The sequence below is a fragment of the Ochotona princeps genome, chromosome 4 (assembly GCF_030435755.1).
Source record: "Ochotona princeps isolate mOchPri1 chromosome 4, mOchPri1.hap1, whole genome shotgun sequence".
Lineage (NCBI taxonomy): Eukaryota > Metazoa > Chordata > Mammalia > Lagomorpha > Ochotonidae > Ochotona > Ochotona princeps.
Window position 1 is genome coordinate 38,408,860 of NC_080835.1, and position 19,677 is coordinate 38,428,536.

The following is a 19,677-nucleotide window of genomic DNA, read 5'->3' on the forward strand; positions in this document are numbered from 1 at the left end:
GGGTTGAACGGCAGCACATCTAGATTGCTGAAGGCTGAAGCAGCACTGTCTACCCTCATATCAGGTCGATGAATTTATTCATAACCACAGTTGCTCCAGCAAGGGTGTCCAGTGGCTCAGTGAGAACCAACTGCTTAGAAACGGCTGCAGGTGGACCCTGTCCAGCAACTCCACTTAAATCTCAGTTGGAGAGCTGTGGGTGGCTACCCCTTCTGTGCAGGGCCTGCTTTCAGGCACAGATGCCTATGCTTCAGTTGGCCATGCAGAAGGGACAGGGACTGGACAGTTCTAACGGTAGTGGGTGCCTGCTCTGCACTCTCCAACCCCTGTCTCTTACTGAGGTCCCATGCCCTGCAGCTGGTAGCTCCAGAACTGTGACTCCAGTGTCAGGATTGCAAGCATTGCCATGCGGGTGTCCTCCAGAAAATATAGGAATGTCTCCTGCTGCCAGTCGGCAACCATTGATACAGTGAAACACACTAACAAGTGATGGGAGGGGACAGCACGGCCCCAGCAGTGCTAGAGCTTGAAGACCCGAGATAACCGAGGAGGAAGAACCAAAACCACCAAACTGTAATAGACGGCTGCTCTCATCTTGACGCGGTTGGGCAACACGTGTGGGTCAGCATGCATAGCACGGGTGCCCCGAAAAGGGGAAACATTGTAAAACAGAGAACAGCACAGCAAGGTGAGGCGGCTGCATAGCAGCCTGGTAGCGACCACGCAGCGCCGCTCGCCCTGGTTTCCTCATGGGCATAGGTGCCCGCTAGCCCAGCGGTTACTCTCCAATTGTACAGTTGCCCACAGCTCAGAAACCGGGATGGGGGTGGGGGAATGGGAAAAAGAGAAAAGCAAGCTAGACAATAGGGAAGAGGAGGTGGGAGACCAGGAGAGTGAAGCCCGGCACAGGCTTGGTGGGTTTTCGACGTCACTACTTCTCTGCCCACTCCTCCTACACTTGAGCTCTCACTGCTGGGCTCAGGACTCGCGCCCAGTGCACTTGGACACCACTGGCCAAGCTTTCCCCGCCTCACACCCATTTCAGGAAACAATAGCACAGACGGAGGACAATACAATAATGCAATCTAGCGGTGAAAGGGGGGTTCAGCTGGGGTACCCAGGGCAGGTGAGCGGACCTGGAGCCAAGTAGGCGGCGAGGTGGCCCCAACCTGAGAATCTCTGGACACCCGCGACCCAGCCCCGCGAGCCCTGTGCGGGCGGGCCAAATTTCATTCCCCAACTTGGAGCCAGGGGAAGGGGCGTAAGCAAAATTAGAAGAAAAAAAAAAGGTGGGGGGAAGGAAAAAAGTTGCAGAACTTTTTCCCCCAACTCGTCCGCGGAGGCGGGATCAGAGGGCGGCGCCTGCCTCTGATTCGCCCCAAGCCGGCGCCGGGAGGCTCGGATTGGCGCTGCGGGTCCCGGGCCGGGAAGAGCGGGCGCGGGGGAGGGGAGCGGCCTTCCCCGCCCGCGGGATCGGCTCGCGCCGGGAGCGGGTTAATTTCAAATCGGGGGCTAGACTGCTCCAGGACGGCCACGCTCCCTCCGCCCGCCCGCCGGCCGGCCAGTCCCCGGCCCTGGCGCCTCCCCCGGGCACCCACCTCGGCGCGGCGGGAAAACTGACCGATCGTCTGCCCCGCCGCCCACGCGGGGCTCCCGGACTCGGGGCGGGGAAGGGGCGCGGGGGACTCCCGGCTCTGCCTCGCCCGCTCCGACCGTGAGGAGGACTGACAGGTGAGCGGGGCGCGGAGCGGTGGGGCTCCGGCGCCCGCAGCGAGCTCGGCGGGCGGGCCGGGCGGGCCGGGCGGCGGCCGTTTCCCGCCTCCCGCCCCGCCGGGGGCCGTGGAGGGAGGAGCTGGGCTCCCGCGAGGAGGGGCGGGCCGGGCGAGGGGCGGGGCGGGCGGCCGCGGTTCCGGGCGCGGGTTTGCCCGCGCTCCAGCCCCGCGCAGCTGAGGGGCGGCGCCGGCCACGGTCCGGCTTTCCGCGCCAAATTTTTAAATCGAAGGCGGAAGGTCCGGCCCCGCCCTTGTTGCCGCCGACCAATCGGAGGTTCGCGGCGGCCTCTCGGATTGGTCGGGAGCCGTTGCCCTGGAAACCGCGAGGATGCTGTCCGGGAACTGTGGGGCGGGCGGCGCGCCGGCGGGGCCTGGCGGGGCGGGGCCAGTGACCGGGCGCGGGAGAAGCTGACGGCGGCGGCGGGGGCTCCGTACCTGGGTGCCTCGCGGAGCTCGGGCATCCTGCGGCCGGAGAGTCCAGCTTCGAGGCGGGCACAGGCCGCCCGGAGAGCGAGCGCCCAGCGCTTTGCATCTTGAGGAAAGTTTTTTTTTTTTTCTTAAGTCTTCATCACGAAGCGCTCTTTTAAATGCCCAGTAGTAGTACGCTTAGAGCTTAGAAACTGAATCTGGAAGTTTTGTGTCCAGCAACGGGCAAGACCTGACTGCTGAGCCTGTGCACGTGTATCTAGGGGCGGAATCGGGCACCTAGATGCAGCCTGGTGTCCAGATCCTCGGGGCGGTGAGTGCGCGGCCGGGACCCGGGCTCGTGCGCTCCGTGCGGAGTCGGGATTCCTGGACAGGTGGGTGGTGACCCCCTTCCCCGGGTGCCGAGCAGGGCCTGCCTTCTCTGCAGACTGGACAGGAGAGGGGCTGCTAGAAAGCCTCGTGACAGCGGGTCGGTTTGTCGAACGAATTTCCTGGCATGTGCTGGAGTTTTCTGCTTCGCGGGGCTGTCTCTGATCGGGAATAAAATAGATGTCTAGTTTGTCACTTTTCGTTAGTGTTTGTTCACACGGTCTCCTGGATCGTTAGAAAAATGTTCAACAGAAAAGTTCCTGGTTGTTATTTTCCTTTAACTTTTTCTAACCCCCCTCCTTTTTTTCCCCTCGTTTTAAGGCTATTAAAAGTTTCGATAGAGTTGATTGGCCTAGTGGAATCATTGGGATTTCGGGAGCATCTCCAGATTTTTCGTTTTTAAAGGAACTCTAAATGCATGAGAAATTTGCAGCATGGAGAACGAAAAGGTACTTTTTTTTGCCTTCGTTATTCTTTGCCTCCATTTGAAATGCATCATCCTAGCCTAACTGCAACAGTTTGAATTATCCAATACCTCATTAATGTCACATCTATTTCTGGCTAGCTTCTATGAAAACCTAGAGGGAAGGGAAACTTAGTTATTAAAGGGGAGTAGGTTAACTCAGAGTTCAAGTAATCTTTCTAGGTTTTTAATGATTTTGGCGGTGGATGTTCAAAGAGATGAACAGAAAGGGCATTTTTAAGAAAAAACAAAATTTCTGTGTCACATTGCAATATTTCTACATGTTTTCGAGCAGTGGGGGCTCAGAAAGGGCACTGGATAGGATCTGAGATTGGATGTCTTTTCAAGGTAGTTCTCTCCTAAGTTGTCAGCTTTCTTTTAACTGTTGGGGCCTCAAAACACTTTTTATGATGTAAACATTTTGTTGAAGTATAGAAGAATTCAGTGAGGCTGGGTAGATTGGTGTCCGACCACTGACCGGTTTTTGAAAGGGTGAAATTATATATATATGTTCTGAAAATTTAGATATTAGTCAAATATGATACTTACAGTTTCTCCTGGTAGTCTGACGCACTGGACAGTAGACTGTAGGGAAAAAAAGAAACCATCCTGGGGTAGGTGACCTGTTCGCAAGGATCCTCCATGAGCTCCATCATGCTGGTTCCCACAGAAGCCCAGGTCTGAGTCCCAAGGAGTCTCTCTCAGCCTGGATACTCTCTGCCATAAAATAGGAATGAGGGATGCAATTAAAAACACTAGTGGTGTCACAGACCTGCCAAATGGTCCCAATGATCCACATTCCCAACACTGCTTCTCTCATGCCATTCCAAGGGCTTTCTTTAAAGCAGATACGGATAGGAGTGGGTGAGTTCCCTAGTGTCCAAAAGTAGAAGGAACATAGTCTCCGTTGACCTGCTAGGGCTTTATTCTTTTCTCCTCAGGGCCAGCTCTGCAGCTCCGGCTAACCCATTTCACTTCTCTGGGCCCCATTTTCTCCATATGTTAAGTGAGAGGCTGGGTATTCAAAGATGAGACTGCTCTAGTAAGAAGGCCTGCTTCTAGGCACTCTGGTTAGTCTGATCGTATGCTAAGCCTCACCTTATCTCCTTGAGCCCCTGACAATTGCACGTGAGTGGTGGTTTATTGAGCACCCAATGCACACAGCCACCGGGCAAGCTGGATAATGGTTTCTGCCCTGGAGGCCGTAGCTTATTATAATGTCTGGGCTAACAGTCACTTCTAAGCAGTTCAGGATCACTTACGTCAGGTCTGTTAGGGCTAGCTGGATGAAGGGTATATGGCAGCTCTGTACTATCTTTGCAATCCTTCTCTAAATCTAAAATTGTTTCAAAATAAAGTAAAAATTCATAACTAATTTGGTTTTTTAGTTCTTTTTTTTTTTTAAAGATTTATTTATTTTATTACAAAGTCAGATATACAGAGAGGAGGAGAGACAGAGAGGAAGATCTTCCGTCCGATGATTCACTCTCCAAGTGAGCCACAACGGCCGGTGCACGCCAATCCGATGCTGGGAATCTGGAACCTCTTCCGGGTCTCCCACGCAGGTGCAGGGTCCCAAAGCTTTGGGCCGTCCTCGACTGCTTTCCCAGGCCACAAGCAGGGAGCTGGATGGGAAGTGGAGCTGCTGGGATTAGAACCGGTGCCCATATGGGATCCCAGGGCTTTCAAGGAGAGGACTTTAGTCGCTTGGCCACGTTGCCAGGCCCTGGTTTTTTAGTTCTTATTTTCCATTTTACTCTTATAGGGCTTCCCTTAAAGTTCTTTTTTTTTTTTTTTTTTAATTCTTACAACATAAGATGGAAACATTTAGGTCCAATTAGGTCTGGAATAGTTAGAAATGGGGATGTTAGTATTAGCACAAACAGTGTCAGCAGTATTGGAATGTACGCATTAACCTCATTATCTTTATATCCTCATTAGACATTTTTGTTCTGATCCATAGTCTATTCGTTGTGTAATTTCTAGAGTTAAAAACTGCCTGATAAATCCTGTTTCACAATTGATTGTTTGATTATTGTTTGTCTTCTAAACCAGGAAAATCTCTTTTTTGAGCCACATAAAAGGGGATTGACGAAAACGCCTCTGAAAGAATCCTCTACGGGAAATATCGTGCTGGCTGAGCTCCAGCCGGACTTCCGAGGCTCCTTGACCACACCCACCAAGCCCCAGGAAGTCTCCCAGGGAGAGCCATGGACACCGACAGCCAATCTGAAAATGCTTATCAGTGCCGTGAGCCCTGAGATCAGAAACAGAGATCAGAAAAGGGGGTTATTTGACAACAGAAGTGGATTACTTGAGGCCAAAGACTGTTTACATGTAGGTTTTCAGAAGAGCAGGTAGAGACTGGAGGGGGTGGTGGGGGGAAAGGAGGGACAGTTGATTAAGGCTTTTGTGGGCGCTCTGCATTTAAAGCATCACCACCGTAAGCTGATAGTTAACCCCCACCAAATATAGCAAGGGGAATTCAGAACCTTCGAGTTATTTTTCATCTCAGACTTCCTCTCTCCCTGCACCAAGCAGTTTTATATCTGCTTTTGCCACCTTCCTCCCCACCCACCCCTGCCCCGACCTAAACCGTGCAGCTGTAAGAAGCAAGCATGTATGTATGTGGGTGGACCCCCAAGTACAGATGACGAGCACAAATGGGTCACATTTTGTTTCTAAAGAAGGCATGCTTTACCTCTTCCTTTGTAGGAACATTTATACGGAGATGAGTATGAGAAATCCCAACCCAGTCGAAAAGAGAAAAGCTTAGGACTCCTATGTCATAAATTCCTGGCACGCTATCCCAACTATCCCAACCCAGCTGTGAATAATGACATCTGTCTCGATGAAGTGGCTGAAGAACTTAGTAAGTACCCCATTCCGTGAAATAGATCAGTTAAGACTTAACTCCTTCATACTAGTGCTCACCTAGCCAGGGCTGTAATGACACAAATAAGGTCATGTGGATATTATGCAATCTCTGAAGTCCGCTTAATTTGTAAATAAAAGCAAGTCTTTTCTAATTGTGTAAATCTCAGGTGATAAAATAGGTTTAGAAGAGAGGTTTCTCCCATAATAGATGGTTTCTGAAATGTGAAGGAAGGCAACATTGTTTTAACAACTAGTTTAACAAACAAGCCACAGTCCTGGGCCTCACCTTAAGCAGCCAGGTTGTTGAGTGGCATCTCCACAAGCTAAATTGAGGATCAGCCTCTGTGGTGCAGACTGAAACATCCCTGGCACTGAGCAACTGTTTCTGAGCTGAGTGGTTTGTGTTTTACCCCTCTTATATACCACCCTTCTTCAGCCTGAATCTAGTTATGGCTAAAGGCAGGGAGGGCAGTTACGACAAATATGGGCCACCTTTGGAGTCATGGAATTGTCTTTTTTTTTTTTTTTTTTTAAGGATTTATTTATTTGAAAGGCCCAGTTCACACAGAGAAAGGGAAAGGCAGAGAGATCTTTTGTCCACTGATTTACTCCCCAAATGGTCTCAATGGCTGGGGCTAGACTGGGCAAAAGTCAGGAGCCTGGGTCTCTCTTGGCAGGGGCCCAAACACTTGGAGCATCTTTTGCCAGTGTCCCAGCCACTGGGAGGAGCTGGATCATAAGTAGAGCAGCTGGGGTGCAAAGCAGTGCTCACACGGGATGCTAGTTGTTACAGGTTGCAGCCTCATCCATTGCACTAGAATAATGGCCCTTAAAATTACCTTGACCTAAAACTGAAGAGATGAGCCGAATAGGATAATGCATTTTAACGCACAACCGTCACCCTACAAAGAGAAGTTTTACCCTTGTTAGACATGATTATAAATATCAACTTTCACGTTTTAAGAATGTGCAAACTAAGCTTATCTACTCGACACACATATTTAATCCTTTAGCCAGATAGGATATACTCTTATTTGCAGATATCTCTTGGTCACCTATTAGGTGCCAGGCAATGTTATAGATTAGCATACATCCTGAACAAAAGGGAGACATCTCTTCTCATGGAAGTTCCATTCTAATAGGGTGGCATATACTGAATAAAGAGGGTAATGCATAAGTAATGAGCATTGTGTTAAAAGACAGTGTGTGCTGTGGAAATAAGAAAATGTGCAACGGGATTACAAGCGTGCTGGACTTTAAATTCAGGGGTGAGGTCAGGCTTCACTGAGTTGTGCCTGAGTAGGAATGTGAAACAAACCAACTCATGAGCTCCGGGTCCTTGGGGGAAGCAGCAGCCCAGGACAGAGGTCTGCAGACAAGACTTCTGCTCAGGCAGGTTCAGCAAGATGAATCCTTCCTAACAGTGCTTTGTCAAGCGCTTTTCCAGGATGCCAGAATTTCATCAAGTATTTAGATGTAAGCCTACACTAGAAGTAAATTTCCGCGTGAAGTTAACATGGTGGAGTATCAGAAACCCAACTTGAATAGATTCAAGGAAGACACAGAATTATTAATACATTAATGGTAGCTAGAAATTAGCTGAAATTAGAGACAGGCAGACCTGCATATATGTGAGGGCTTTCACAAAACCACATGGTTTCTGCACTTTTCTGAAGTCTTAGCACTTGGTACCTTTTGTAAAGCTGTTCTAGGAGGATGTATGTGTGTGTGTGTTGTAGGAGTTACACAGGAGTGGTTTAGAAAACATGGGATTTGGGATAGAAAAGGCTTGATTTTACCACTTTTTGGCTCTGTTCCCTGGGATAAGCTACCTAGCTGGTCTGACTCTCTGGAGGGCAGATAAGAAGAGCCATCTCACAAGCTCAGGGTGAACAGTTCCTAAAGCTGTTTGGCACATGTTGGGTTTTCATTATTTTTCGTCTTCCTAATTCATGTTAAACCTTATTTGTATCTTTGGAGAGCAGGGTCAAGGCTGTGACCTTCTCAGTTTGTAGTGTGTATGCTGTGACAGTAAATTGAGTTCTATGACCCTCCAACACTGAATTAATCTCCATCCCAAGCCTCTTAAAAAGTCTGATGTCCAGTTGCATGATCTTTGTAGATGTGGAGCGACGACGAATTTATGATATTGTGAATGTTCTCGAGAGTTTACACATGGTGAGCCGCCTTGCCAAAAACCGGTACACTTGGCATGGGAGACATAATCTCAACAAAACCCTTGGGACTCTGAAGAGTGTCGGGGAGGAGAATAAGTACGCCGAGCAGATAATGATGATTAAAAAAAAAGAATATGAACAGGAGTTTGACTTCATTAAGAGTTACAGTATCGAGGATCATATCATCAAATCAAACTCTGGCCAAAACGGACACCCGGACATGTGTTTTGTGGAACTTCCTGGAGTGGAATTTCGGGCAGGTGAGAGATGGTGGGGAAAAGCCCCTAGAGCCTGGCACTTCTCCTGGGTCTAAAACTAAGGTCTTGAGGTGGAGAACACTGCCCTTGAGCTATTGAGGCCATTCCTGGTAAAACGGTGCAGTTGTCAGCTAGCTGTGTGATCAGGTGGTGATATTTTTAGCCTTGTTACTTTAGAAGTCATTTGTCCCTTCATGAATTTTAATTCCCTAATCCTCTTTCTTCTCCAAAGCCTCTGTGAACAGCCGCAAAGACAAGTCTTTAAGAGTGATGAGCCAGAAATTTGTGATGCTGTTTTTGGTGTCAACACCTCAGATAGTGAGCCTGGAAATTGCTGCCAAGATTTTAATTGGGGAGGACCATGTAGAAGATTTGGATAAAAGCAAGTTCAAAAGTAAGTGTCACAGCTGCCATAAATTGGAGCCCTGTTAATAAGATCTTAGTTGAGGCTGATTTCCGAATGCACCTGCCACGCAAGCAGTTCTCTAGTCTTGGTTTGTTATGTCCTCTTTTCCTGAAGCCAGGGTGGTCTAGACCTGGCGAACATATAGAACTCAAAGATTTGTCTCGGTATCCTCATTCGCCTGACCCTGAGACTTCATCTAGTTGCCCCTTTTCACATGAGCAGAATCAGTACTGTCTGACATTTAAATGAAAAGAACAACATTGTGACGTGGGGCTGGGACCCACGTCTCATTCCAGTGATACTGACACAAGAAAGAATAAATAACTCAGTCCCCTGAAGCAACCTGCAGACTGCCATTCTGCCATTTAGAAGGAATGGCTTTGGCTGGATTCCCTGCTCTAAGTTCTATAGGGACTGTAAACTGGGTTCCTGATCTGGGGCTGGACCCTTGCAGCTATGCAGGACCCACCAGGAACAGAAGGAAGAGAGAGGGAACAGGTGCAGAAAGTGGGGCCCAGCAGTTGAGGAGAGGTCTGCTGCGGGTGAGCCTAGATGGGGGCCACTTTTAGGAACTGTTTTGGGAACTCTTGCACCCATGTGCTTCCATCCTGGGAAGTTTTACTAGTTGCATAGAGGTGGGCTCAGACATCCCTGGGTTGGTAGTGTGTCTGGGTTGACAGAATGAAGTAGAGAGTAAAGGCTGTAATGCTGGCACAGGACCTGGGCGATCCCAGGAGGCATCCTGAGCCTCCTGATGAGTTGCCTGCTTCTTTGAGTCTGTAGTTTGCAGCTGTCTCTGTTTAAGTGGTTTCTCACAGCCTTGGAAAAGTATTCCAGAAATTATGGATGTGTAATTTCTTGAATTCCCCAGGGATTTTAGAACTGCCCAGCCTGGCTATGGAGAGGAGGGGCTCAGTTTGTCAATTTGTGTTGTTAACATGGAAGTAAACACAAAACTTATATAACAGTATGGGAGATTTTCAGAATCAAGGAATCTGCCTTACATGGTCCATTAGACCAACATAAAGTTTTACACATTTTGTAAGGTATAGGGTTTTTGGTGTTTATCATATAAACTCCATCTTGTTAAACTATAGGGAGCAAAAAAGCAATGCAGCTATCACTGATACTTTATTTCTGTTCGTAAGATTGTGCATGTCATCATTAGGATGCAGCTGGAATCTGTAGCATGGGTCTCAATAGCATCGTCTTTCATCAAGTCATTGTTGCTTTTTCAGCATGTTTTATTGTCATCTCAAAATCCAGGACCAGCAGTAAATAAGTCTTTTAAATATTCAAAGCTATTTTATTTGTCATTTTAATTAAATCAGTAGCATAACTTAAAAGGAGTTACATTTCTCTGACATTGATGGTTAGGATACTTTTAGAATATGCCTGAAGTCCTTAGGAAGCAAAATTGTTTGATCTTCGATGATTCCCTTCAGTGGTGTGTGTGCTTTCTTTTTATCCAGCAAAAATCAGAAGATTATATGATATAGCTAATGTCCTGAGTAGCCTGGATCTTATCAAGAAGGTTCATGTTACAGAGGAAAGAGGTCGAAAGCCAGCTTTTAAATGGACAGGCCCAGAAATTAGTCCAAATACCAGCGGTATGTGTTTTTGCTTTTGTTGTTGTTTTTAACTCTTTCCTTCTTTGCTTCATTATTTTGAACTGATGCACATTTGGAGATGTTCTCCCCTTCTTTCTTCCCTACACCCCCTCACAGAAGGGGCACAGAAAAATGGGTGATCCATTAATTACATTGTATTAGTTTCATAGGTACTGGGATTTCCCCCATCCCTTCCCACACCCTCCCCCCATGGTGGATTGCTCCACTTTATTACATGACCACAGGTTAAGTTCAGTTGAGATACAATGTAAAAAAAAAAAAAATTATGGAAGCTGCATTTAAAAAATAAGTTTGTTTTGGCGCAAAATTTTTTTTTTAAAGATTTATTTTTATTACAAAGTCAGATATACAGAGAGGAGAGACAGAGAGGAAGATCTTCCGTCCGATGATTCACTCACCAACTGAGCCACAATGGGCCAGTGCGCGCCGATCCGATGCTGGGAACCAGGAACCTCTTCCGGGTCTCCCACGCGGGTGCAGGGTCCCAATGCATTGGGCCGTCCTCCACTGCTTTCCCAGGCCACAAGCAGGGAGCTGGATGGGAAGTGGAGCTGCCAGGATTAGAACCGGCGCCCATATGGGATCCCGGGGCTTTCAAGGCGAGGACTTTAGCTGCTAGGCCACGCTGCCAGGCCCGCAAAAATTTTTTTGAAGTCAGTATATATACATATACACGATCTTTTTAAAGCTCATGAAAATGCATGTTAGGAAAATGTAGGCTTCATAACTTTTGTGCCAAAATGAACTTTTTATTGCATTTTCCATGATTTATTACAAATCAATGAAAATTCTTTTGTGACGGTATTGCATTGGAAGTTGCAAACAGATGCTGTATGGCAAGCACACAATGAATAAAAGGGGAAGAAAATTAAAAAAAAAAGAAAGAAAAGAAAAATGGGTGAAAAGATAAGAGTGAGGGTATGGAAAGTGGGCTACTGGCTGCATCATCGCCTGTGATCCGTAACCACCCCCAGGCTGTGTCCAGGAAGCAGAATCGCATAGGAAAGGACTGCAAACATTTTACGTTGTGATGCTGTTATCCTGCTGTTCATTGTCCAGGCAGAGGACATCAAAGGTGTCCCTGCCAGTCTCCAGGCAGGGATTTCTGGTCCTCATCTCAACTTTGTGATGCTGGCATTGGGCACTCTACCAAGGATCTTTACCCAGATTGGTGGAAAACGGCAAGAATGTGGCCACAGAGGCAGAGGAAGGCTTAGGTTCTGGCCTCAGCAGTGTTGCTTACTATCCGTGTGCCCCGGGCTTGTTGCTTCTTTAAAATTCTTCTCTGAAAAGCAGCAGCCGGCACCTTTGTAGGGTGGGTGTGGTTGTGATTTTGGATATAATTTCCAAGAGGGAGAGTCGAGTGGAGGCTGTGAGGGCCATCCTACCCAGGCCTACGTGCTGCTGGCTGAGACCTTGACAAGATTGTGAAATGAACAGCTTCTGAAGCGTTCAGAAAGGGAAATGCCACACACGTACACTGGAGCCCAGCACACACTGGCTGGAAGACTCCGTCTGCCGTCTGTGTCCCTTGAGTTGCATATTCATGGATTCATATATGTCCTTGGCTAGGAATTTTTTTTTATTATTCTTTTTTATATTTTTAAGATTGTTTATTGGAAAGTTAGATTTACAGGGAGAAGGAGATATAGAGAGAAAGATCTTCCATTCGCTGGTTCACTTGCCAAGTGGCCACAAAGGCCAAAGCTGAGCCGATCTGGAGCCAGTAGCTCCTACTGGGCTTTGGGCCATCCTCCACTGATTTCCCAGGCCACAAGCAGGGAGCTGGAAGGAAAGTGGAGCAGCTGGAATTCGAACTGGTGCCCATATGTGATCCCAGCAGATGCAAGGCAAGGACTTTCGTCACTAGGTTATCATGCAAGGCCCAGAAAATATTTTTTTTAAATTAATGTCTGCTGAACATGTATAGATTTTTTTTTTAATTGGAAAGGCAGATAAAAAGACAGGAAGAACTTCCATCCGACGGTTCACTCCCCAAGCAGGCGCAACGGCTGGAGCTGAACCAATCTGAAGCCAGGAGCCAGGAGATTCCTCCAGGTCTCCCATGTGGCTGCAGGGTCCCAAAGCTTTGGGCCTTCTTCGACTGCTTTCCCAGGCCACAGGCAGGGAGCTGGATGGGAAGTGGAGCCTCTGGGATTAGAACCGGCGCCCATATGGGATCCTGGTGTGTTCAAGGCGAGGACTTTAACCACTATGCTATCGCACCAGGTCCATGTGATTTTTTTCCCTTGTCATTATTCCCTAAACAATTCAGTTTGTCATTTCTGCTGCATTTGTGCAGCATTTACACTGTACGAGTTATTAGAAATAAGCTAGACAAATGATTTAAAGTGTGTGGGATGATGTGCATAATTTATAAGCACATAGCTTGCTATTTTATCTAAAGAACCTGAGCTCCCTCAAGTACTGGCAAGGGTCCTGGAAGCATCCCTATAGGTACCATGGGCTGCCTGCAGGGCACGTTCAGACATGTTAAAATGGGAAATTGTGTCTTAGGATTCATTTAATGGATAGATAAGATGATCCCTATTAAGTAGCACCTGACACATAGTCAGTGCTCTGTAACTGTTACGCTATCCCTAAAATTGTCTAAGGGTTGCACTTTTCTTTTCCTATCTCAAACGCAGCTGAGCCACCCCTGTCATGGTCCCTTTTCTGTTTCAGACCCTAGCCCCCTCATTCCTTTCACGCCCTCAGACTGGGACGTGAGGCGTACTGCAAAAGAGAGCTGTGCCAAAAACCTCTTCTCCACATGCGGCAAAACGAACTTTACCCGACACCCATCACTCATCAAGCTAGTGAAGAGTATTGAGAGCGACCGCAGGAAGATCAATTCTGCTCCCAGTAGCCCTGTTAAGACTAACAAAGGTAGGTTGTTAGGCACAGCCAGGTTCTGCTGGGTAGCACTGCTTTTCACTGGAGGGTTGGCAACTTTCTTATTCTCAGCAACACTCGTGGGAGAAATGTTTTGATTTCCATCTGCCCAGACCCCCTTGAATGTGCCTTAATTATAAATTGAAGGACAGAAAGCAGTTTTGTGGGGTTCGTCACTGAATTGCTGTGTGACTTTGGGGTGGCGTTGGGGTGCATGTTTTCTCTTCCTCTGACTTTCAAGAGACCCCATCTCCTCAGCTTTAACCAGTTCCCACTTCCTCTTCTGTTCCAGCAGCCGAGAGTTCTCAAAATTCTGCACCCAACAAAATGGCTCAGCTTGCGGCTATTTGCAAAATGCAGTTAGAAGAACAATCAAGGTAGGCTGGCACTGTGCTTTCATAACTGTATAAATTGCTTTTGCATTGGGCTATTAGGATTAATTTATGCGAAAATAGGCACTAGCCTTGGGAACAGGAGAGATAATCTTTTCCATCTCCTGTTCAATCATTACAGAAACTATCTGCCAGTTTATTAAAAGCTTGGCTTCAGTGTGAGGCTTAAAGTAGTTAGGCATTACAGAGACGATGTGTTTCCATTGTGTCATGTTTTAAATCTTATCTTCTAGTGAACCCAGAAAGAAAGTGAAAGTACAATTGGCAAGGTCAGGGCACTGCAAACCAGTGGCTCCTGCGGACACCCCTGTGAATGCTGAGCTGGAACTGACGGCACCATCCCTCATCCAACCTCTGGGTGTGGTGCCCCTGATCCCTAGCCCACTGTCATCAGCGTTGCCCGTAATCCTACCTCAGGCCCCTTCAGGTTCATCCTATGCCATCTACTTGCAACCTGCCCAAGCCCAGACCATGACGCCACCCCAGGGCCTAAGCCCAACCATCTGCCCCACCCATTCTTCTAAAGCTTCTGCATCAAGAGACTCCACAGAAGCCACCACAGAGAAGGCAGCTGGCGATGCCATGAAGACCAGCGCATCCACCACTCCTGGAGGCTTGCTACCAGCACCAGAGCGACAGGGGACAAAAAGCCGAAGCAGAGAGTCGGCTGGAGAAAGAGGCTCCAAGAGGGCAAGCATGCCTGAGGACAGTGGTTCCAAAAAGAAATTTAAAGAGGAACCGAAAGGACTTGAAAATGTCTCCACAGTAAGTACAGCCTTAAATTGTGCAAAGCTTTAGCAATTCTTTTGCTGACTATTAGAGATCCTTGATGGCTTGTGAAATTGACCAGAGTAAAGAGTGGATTCTCAGAAGACAAGGAAATTTACCTTAGCATCTTAGAATCCAAACGAAATCCCAGAGAGCTCATGTTTTGGCTGGGATGACAGTAGGGATGTTTTTCACCTTGGGAGGAGAGGATTACTTTTTAAAAAACACATGGGTGGTTGTCCCATTTTTTTCCTCACTGAAATGTGAACACCTGTCACACAAGTGTTGATTTGCAAGCCGATGTCACCCCTAATTAATAGATGCATGCATGGGCTTCCTATAACTCCTGCTTTCTGAGTCATTACCTCATGTTCACTTGATGTCATGGAAACTGCCCCTCTGTTGCCTGGCAGCTGAATGGTTTCCCCATTTGTAAGTTCAACAGAAAATTTAAACTACAACCTTTACTCCATGTAAATAGATCAAAGTGATGTTAGTGAATTGCAGATCTATTTAATGCACTGGTTTCTAAAGATTCTCCTATTCTATATCCTCCTTTCTTTCCTGGATGGAAATTAGTTCAAGAAACAAAATGTGTTTGATGTATACCCACAAACCAGACCTCACAGACATCAGTACCATCATGTATGAAAGATGGTGTCATCAGATAAATATTACTAATATGGAAACAGAAGTTAATCTCTCATTTTGCTTCCTCACATCTTACTTTCCTGCATCCATAAGGTATTTTTTTTCACCATTTTTTCCTGATGAGTTACTATGCTGTGGATCACAGCTAACCCACCCATGGTGTCTTTGGTGGCGGCGGCTTTTGCATGCTTGCCCCATGGCTGTGTTAGCATTTTTGCAGGGTTAAGTGAAATGTGTTGCATGATGGTATACATAAAGGAGTTTGTGATCCTTTTAAGACACCCTATGGCTGAAGGGTATTATTTGTTACTGTTGTTATGAAAAAAGCTTTAGAGTGTCTCAAATCTTCCCTGAGGATGGTCTCATGGTAACCATTGAAAACATCTATTATCTGACATAGTATCAGTTTGCATTTAACATACTTGCTAGGGGGAGCTCGCAAGGCTTTGGCTTGATTCCATTTTCTGGGAGGTCCATAATCTCTTTGGGCCAATGGGTATGATTTAATAGTGATCCCCTATTGCTCACTTAGTTATTCAGGATTAAGGTTTTCTGTGGATAGATTTTCCAAATCCTTTGCTTCTTTTCTTCCTCTCTATGGATGCATTTTGACCATTTCCTTTAATGTAGACTGGGCAAAACAAGGAACATGAGAGAGCCCTGTGCTAATCCATTCAATAAATGCATGTCGACAGCCTGCTACTACGTTAGAGGAAAGACAGGATGTGGATGAACAGCAGAATGCTGTGATAGGAAGAGCCGCAAGAACACTGTCCAGACCAGATGACATTTAGGCTGAACTGAAGTATGGTGAATTCATTGCTTTTGCTAACTGAAACAAGATTGGCTTTATAGGTTAAAAGACTTTGTAATGAATACAGTTTGTTGAAAATTGAGAAATGATTGTTATTAGAGTATTGTAGGCTTTACTTAAATCTCGAAAGTGTTAAACCAGCAATCAGACTAACCTGTACCCTAAGAGTGTGTGACTAAAGCTAGCAAAGAGTAGCTACTTGTAAAGCACCTAAAACATTCTCTATTCCTGCTGCTTTCAAGGCACCAATAATACCGGGCACTCGAAAGCAAAATTAAGATCTTGGGGTACAGTTTTAGCCTTGTGGGTTCTGAATTCGCTGGTCCCCAAAGAAAAGACTTAATAACTGATAGATCAAAGGACTGTTGTTTTGACAGTGGAGAAAAGAAAGATTGGAAGGAAGATAAAAGGAAGGTCTGTTAGTATATAAGAGCTGCTTTTGGCATCTGCCAGTCCTGCGCAGGGGAAAGCTAAAACAGACCTTTCAAGCTGCTTAGCCACCCATGCAGATGCTTCCAATTTGATAAAGGACAATGAACTAACAGGCATGGTGGGAGGTGCATGCTTCCAGCACTTTATGTTTATTACAAAGGCAGATTTACAGAGAGGGGGATATTCCTCCACTGGTTCACTCCCCAAATGGTCACAGTGACTGGAGCCAGAAGTTTCTTTCAGGTCTCCCATGCAGGTGCAGGATCCCAAGACTTTGGACCATCCTCTACTGTTTTCCCAGACCATAAAACAGGGAACTGGATGGGAAGTGGAATAGCCAGGATATATGGGTCCTGCACCCATGTGTGATCCCAGCACTTGCAAAGGGAGGTATAGCCAATTGGGCCATTATGCCAGGCCTAACTCTGGCCTTTTCTATGTGCAGTGTAACGTGATTGCCTAGAGCTCCTGCTCCACGACACATGGCTCTCTAATGTGACTCATCACTTCTCTTTCTCATCTGTGATTTTTGAACTGTGGTGAACTGCATTTGCATATTCTAAGAATGCTTGGTGTCATTATGGCAAAGAGTATTAGAAAAAATACCAGGGGGAAACTGTACTTGTTTAAGTGTTTATTGGAAAACGGAGGTCTGAAATCTTTCTGTACAGGGATAAACAGCAAATATTATTGGCTTTATGGGCTATATATTCTCTTGCAGTTATTTGACCTACCGTTTTAGCAGGAAAGCAGTTATAGAAAACATAAAGGGATCAGCATGGCCATGTTTCAACAAAACTTTATTGACCAAGCTAGGCCAAGGTTGGAGCTGGCTCATGGACCACAGTATGGCTACTGCCTTCTCTAAATCAACATTTACTTGAAACATTTTCCTTAAATATTAATCCTCCTAAATAGGCCACAAAATCAAAGTTGTCAGGTGGTCTGGAAAATGCTGCATGTGCATACCTCACTTGAAGATTTATCACAGCATCATTAAAATCTCTAGAAAATTCTCTTGCAAAAGTCACCCTTTACCTCTGCTTAACTTGGTCATTTCCCAAACATGTTTAATCACGCATCAAGTGATACTGTTTGCACCATGTAACTATGGTCCCTTAGAATATTCCTTGGGTAAAAACATTTCACATCATTCAGAAAACAGCTAATAACATAGAGGGCCATGCTTGGTGTTCAAGCACGTTAAATTTGCCTCTAGGAATTTGCACCAATCATCCATAACCAGGAAGTCTGAGAGCATGTGTCAAGGTGTCAGTGTCAGGGTGTCGAGCTGAGTGAATCATAAACCTAAGCAGGCTTGGTGGTTTTCGGCATTTGCTCAGATTACTGGTGGCACTGATCAAGTGCAGCATCTGTATTCTCCAGGGCAAGTACTGGAATGGGTGGGAAGATACTGTTCTCTAGGAGCTAGATGGCCGGCCTGCCAGTGGCCTGTACCATCGGAAGTTCTGGTCCGAGATGAGACAGCAAGCAAGGAATGTTAGTCCTGGAAGAGGCACATGGCCATTTCTCTTCCTATAGTATTTGTGTGTAAAATAAACCCTTCCTCCTTGTTTTCTAGACCTTGTTCCCATCAGGATACTTAATCCCTCTCACCCAGTGCTCATCCCTGGGGGCAGAGTCCATTTTGTCTAGTAAAGAAAACTCAGGTACACTTTCCCCAAACCATAGGATCTACAGCTCCCCAATTGCAGGTGAGTATATGCAAAACACCATTCAAATGCAGGCTAGCCTAAGTTCACTTAGGCTTGCAAATTTCTCACAAATATGTTTAGGATTTTAACACGTCCCCCTTTTTCTTTCCAGGTGTTATTCCAGTGACATCATCTGAACTTACTGCTGTTAATTTTCCCTCTTTTCATGTAACACCTTTAAAGCTAATGGTCTCACCAACATCTGTGGCGGCCGTGCCTGTCGGGAATAGCCCGGCTCTTGCTTCGAACCACCCACTTCCTGTCCAGAACCCAAGCTCAGCCATTGTAAACTTTACCCTGCAGCACTTGGGACTCATCTCCCCTAGTGTACAGGTATCTGCCAACCCTGGGCCTGGAACCATCCCTGTGTCTCCAAGAATAGAGGCTGTTAGTATCCTACCAGAAAATGCAGGTACTCAACAAGGAAGGGCCAACAATTACGATTCACCAGTCCTGGGCCAGAGCCACCTGAATGGACAATCAGTTGCTGTGATGGGGACACAACAGGTGAGCTTTTCATCTCGAACAATTTTTCCTTCAATGATTACATCTGAAATATCTATGTCATGGAAGCTCTCTTGTTTCCCTGCTTTGGAGAGGGAAAAGGGGGTCAAGTGTTCACCTTCCTTCCAGAACCCAGGAAGAATACCCAGTAAATCCATAATACTGGATTATCATGAGACTTTTTTTTTTGTCTTCACAAAAATAGTGAGAATGTAGACTCGTCAAGGCTTTGCCAGCTGATCCCAGGATTTGCCAATTTCCTTATATACAATGCATGAATCTTATATAATCTTGCAAATATCCTGACAATTGTATCCATGTGGGTTTGACTTACTTTTTCCCATTCATCTTTTTCCAACCAGCCTGTTCCTGTGACACCCAAAGGGTCACACTTAGTGACTGAAAATTTCTTCCGTACCCCGGGTGGACCAACCAAGCTGACGGGCTCCTCCTGTGTGGATTTTGATGGTGCTAATAAAACCTCCTTAGGAACTCTCTTTATCCCTCAGCGAAAACTGGAAGTTTCCACAGAGGATGTCCACTAACTGATGAATACTGGCTTAGGCTGATTTTCTGAAGAGTTATTTAATACAGAAGATGTATACAGACTGATTTGAAGAACACTTTCTCTGAAAATACTGTAAAAACATTGAAAGTTTACTCAATGTCAAGCAGATACTTGTTTTTCTACCTACATACAATTATGTACATCTATGTGCACATGGTATAAACAATACCATTTGCCTGTAGATGTATATATAAACACACACACAAAGCTAAGTTCATTCTTCAGTCCTATAAATGTTAAACTAAGGTATATATTATCTTCTAGGGAGAAAACAAATGACTTTTTCAGCTGTGCCAATAATATTATGCAAGGTAACTGTATTAAAGTTTACATCCCCCTGAGTAAATGTGTTTGACATGTGTAACACAGCATTCTTTTAAATTTTTTTGCACAAAGAAAGCTCTGTGTGATATATAATGTTGTATTTTTTAACAGGAGGGCTGTAGTTATGTTTTTTGTAATTTGTTTTAATTTGTTGTTGCAGTATGTCTTTTTGTAAAGTTTGCAACAATCCTCAATCAAGTCTATGGAAAAATTATTTATAAAATGTATTTTTTAAT

The 19,677-nt window shown here is 46.0% G+C and overlaps 1 protein-coding gene across 5 annotated transcripts; it reads left to right on the plus strand.

Annotated features, from left to right (window-relative positions):
• The first annotated feature begins 1,465 nt into the window (after positions 1-1,465).
• Positions 1,466-19,316, plus strand: E2F8 (E2F transcription factor 8). 5 transcript variants are annotated; one of them, XM_058663257.1, is made up of 14 exons: positions 1,466-1,731; positions 2,462-2,572; positions 2,889-3,016; positions 5,086-5,367; positions 5,746-5,902; positions 8,030-8,344; positions 8,574-8,735; positions 10,220-10,357; positions 13,064-13,267; positions 13,566-13,650; positions 13,899-14,430; positions 17,913-18,045; positions 18,158-18,552; positions 18,912-19,316. In XM_058663257.1, exons 3-14 carry the CDS (start codon positions 3,002-3,004, stop codon positions 19,092-19,094), a joined length of 2,601 nt encoding a protein of 866 aa, XP_058519240.1. In that variant the 5' UTR covers positions 1,466-1,731; positions 2,462-2,572; positions 2,889-3,001; the 3' UTR covers positions 19,095-19,316. The 5 variants fall into 5 exon arrangements, with proteins under 5 accessions (XP_058519240.1, XP_058519241.1, XP_058519239.1 ...); XM_058663258.1 differs by lacking the exon at positions 2,462-2,572; XM_058663256.1 differs by lacking the exon at positions 1,466-1,731 and having other exon boundaries at positions 2,280-2,572.
• Positions 19,317-19,677: the final 361 nt, after the last annotated feature.

What these genes read in the sequence shown, in the direction of transcription:
- E2F8 (XM_058663257.1), top strand. An exon ending in TGGAGTGGAATTTCGGGCAG is followed by an intron (nt 8,345 to 8,573) that starts GTGAGAGATGGT and finishes TCTTCTCCAAAG; the next exon opens with CCTCTGTGAACAGCCGCAAA. An exon ending in GGATAAAAGCAAGTTCAAAA is followed by an intron (nt 8,736 to 10,219) that starts GTAAGTGTCACA and finishes CTTTTTATCCAG; the next exon opens with CAAAAATCAGAAGATTATAT.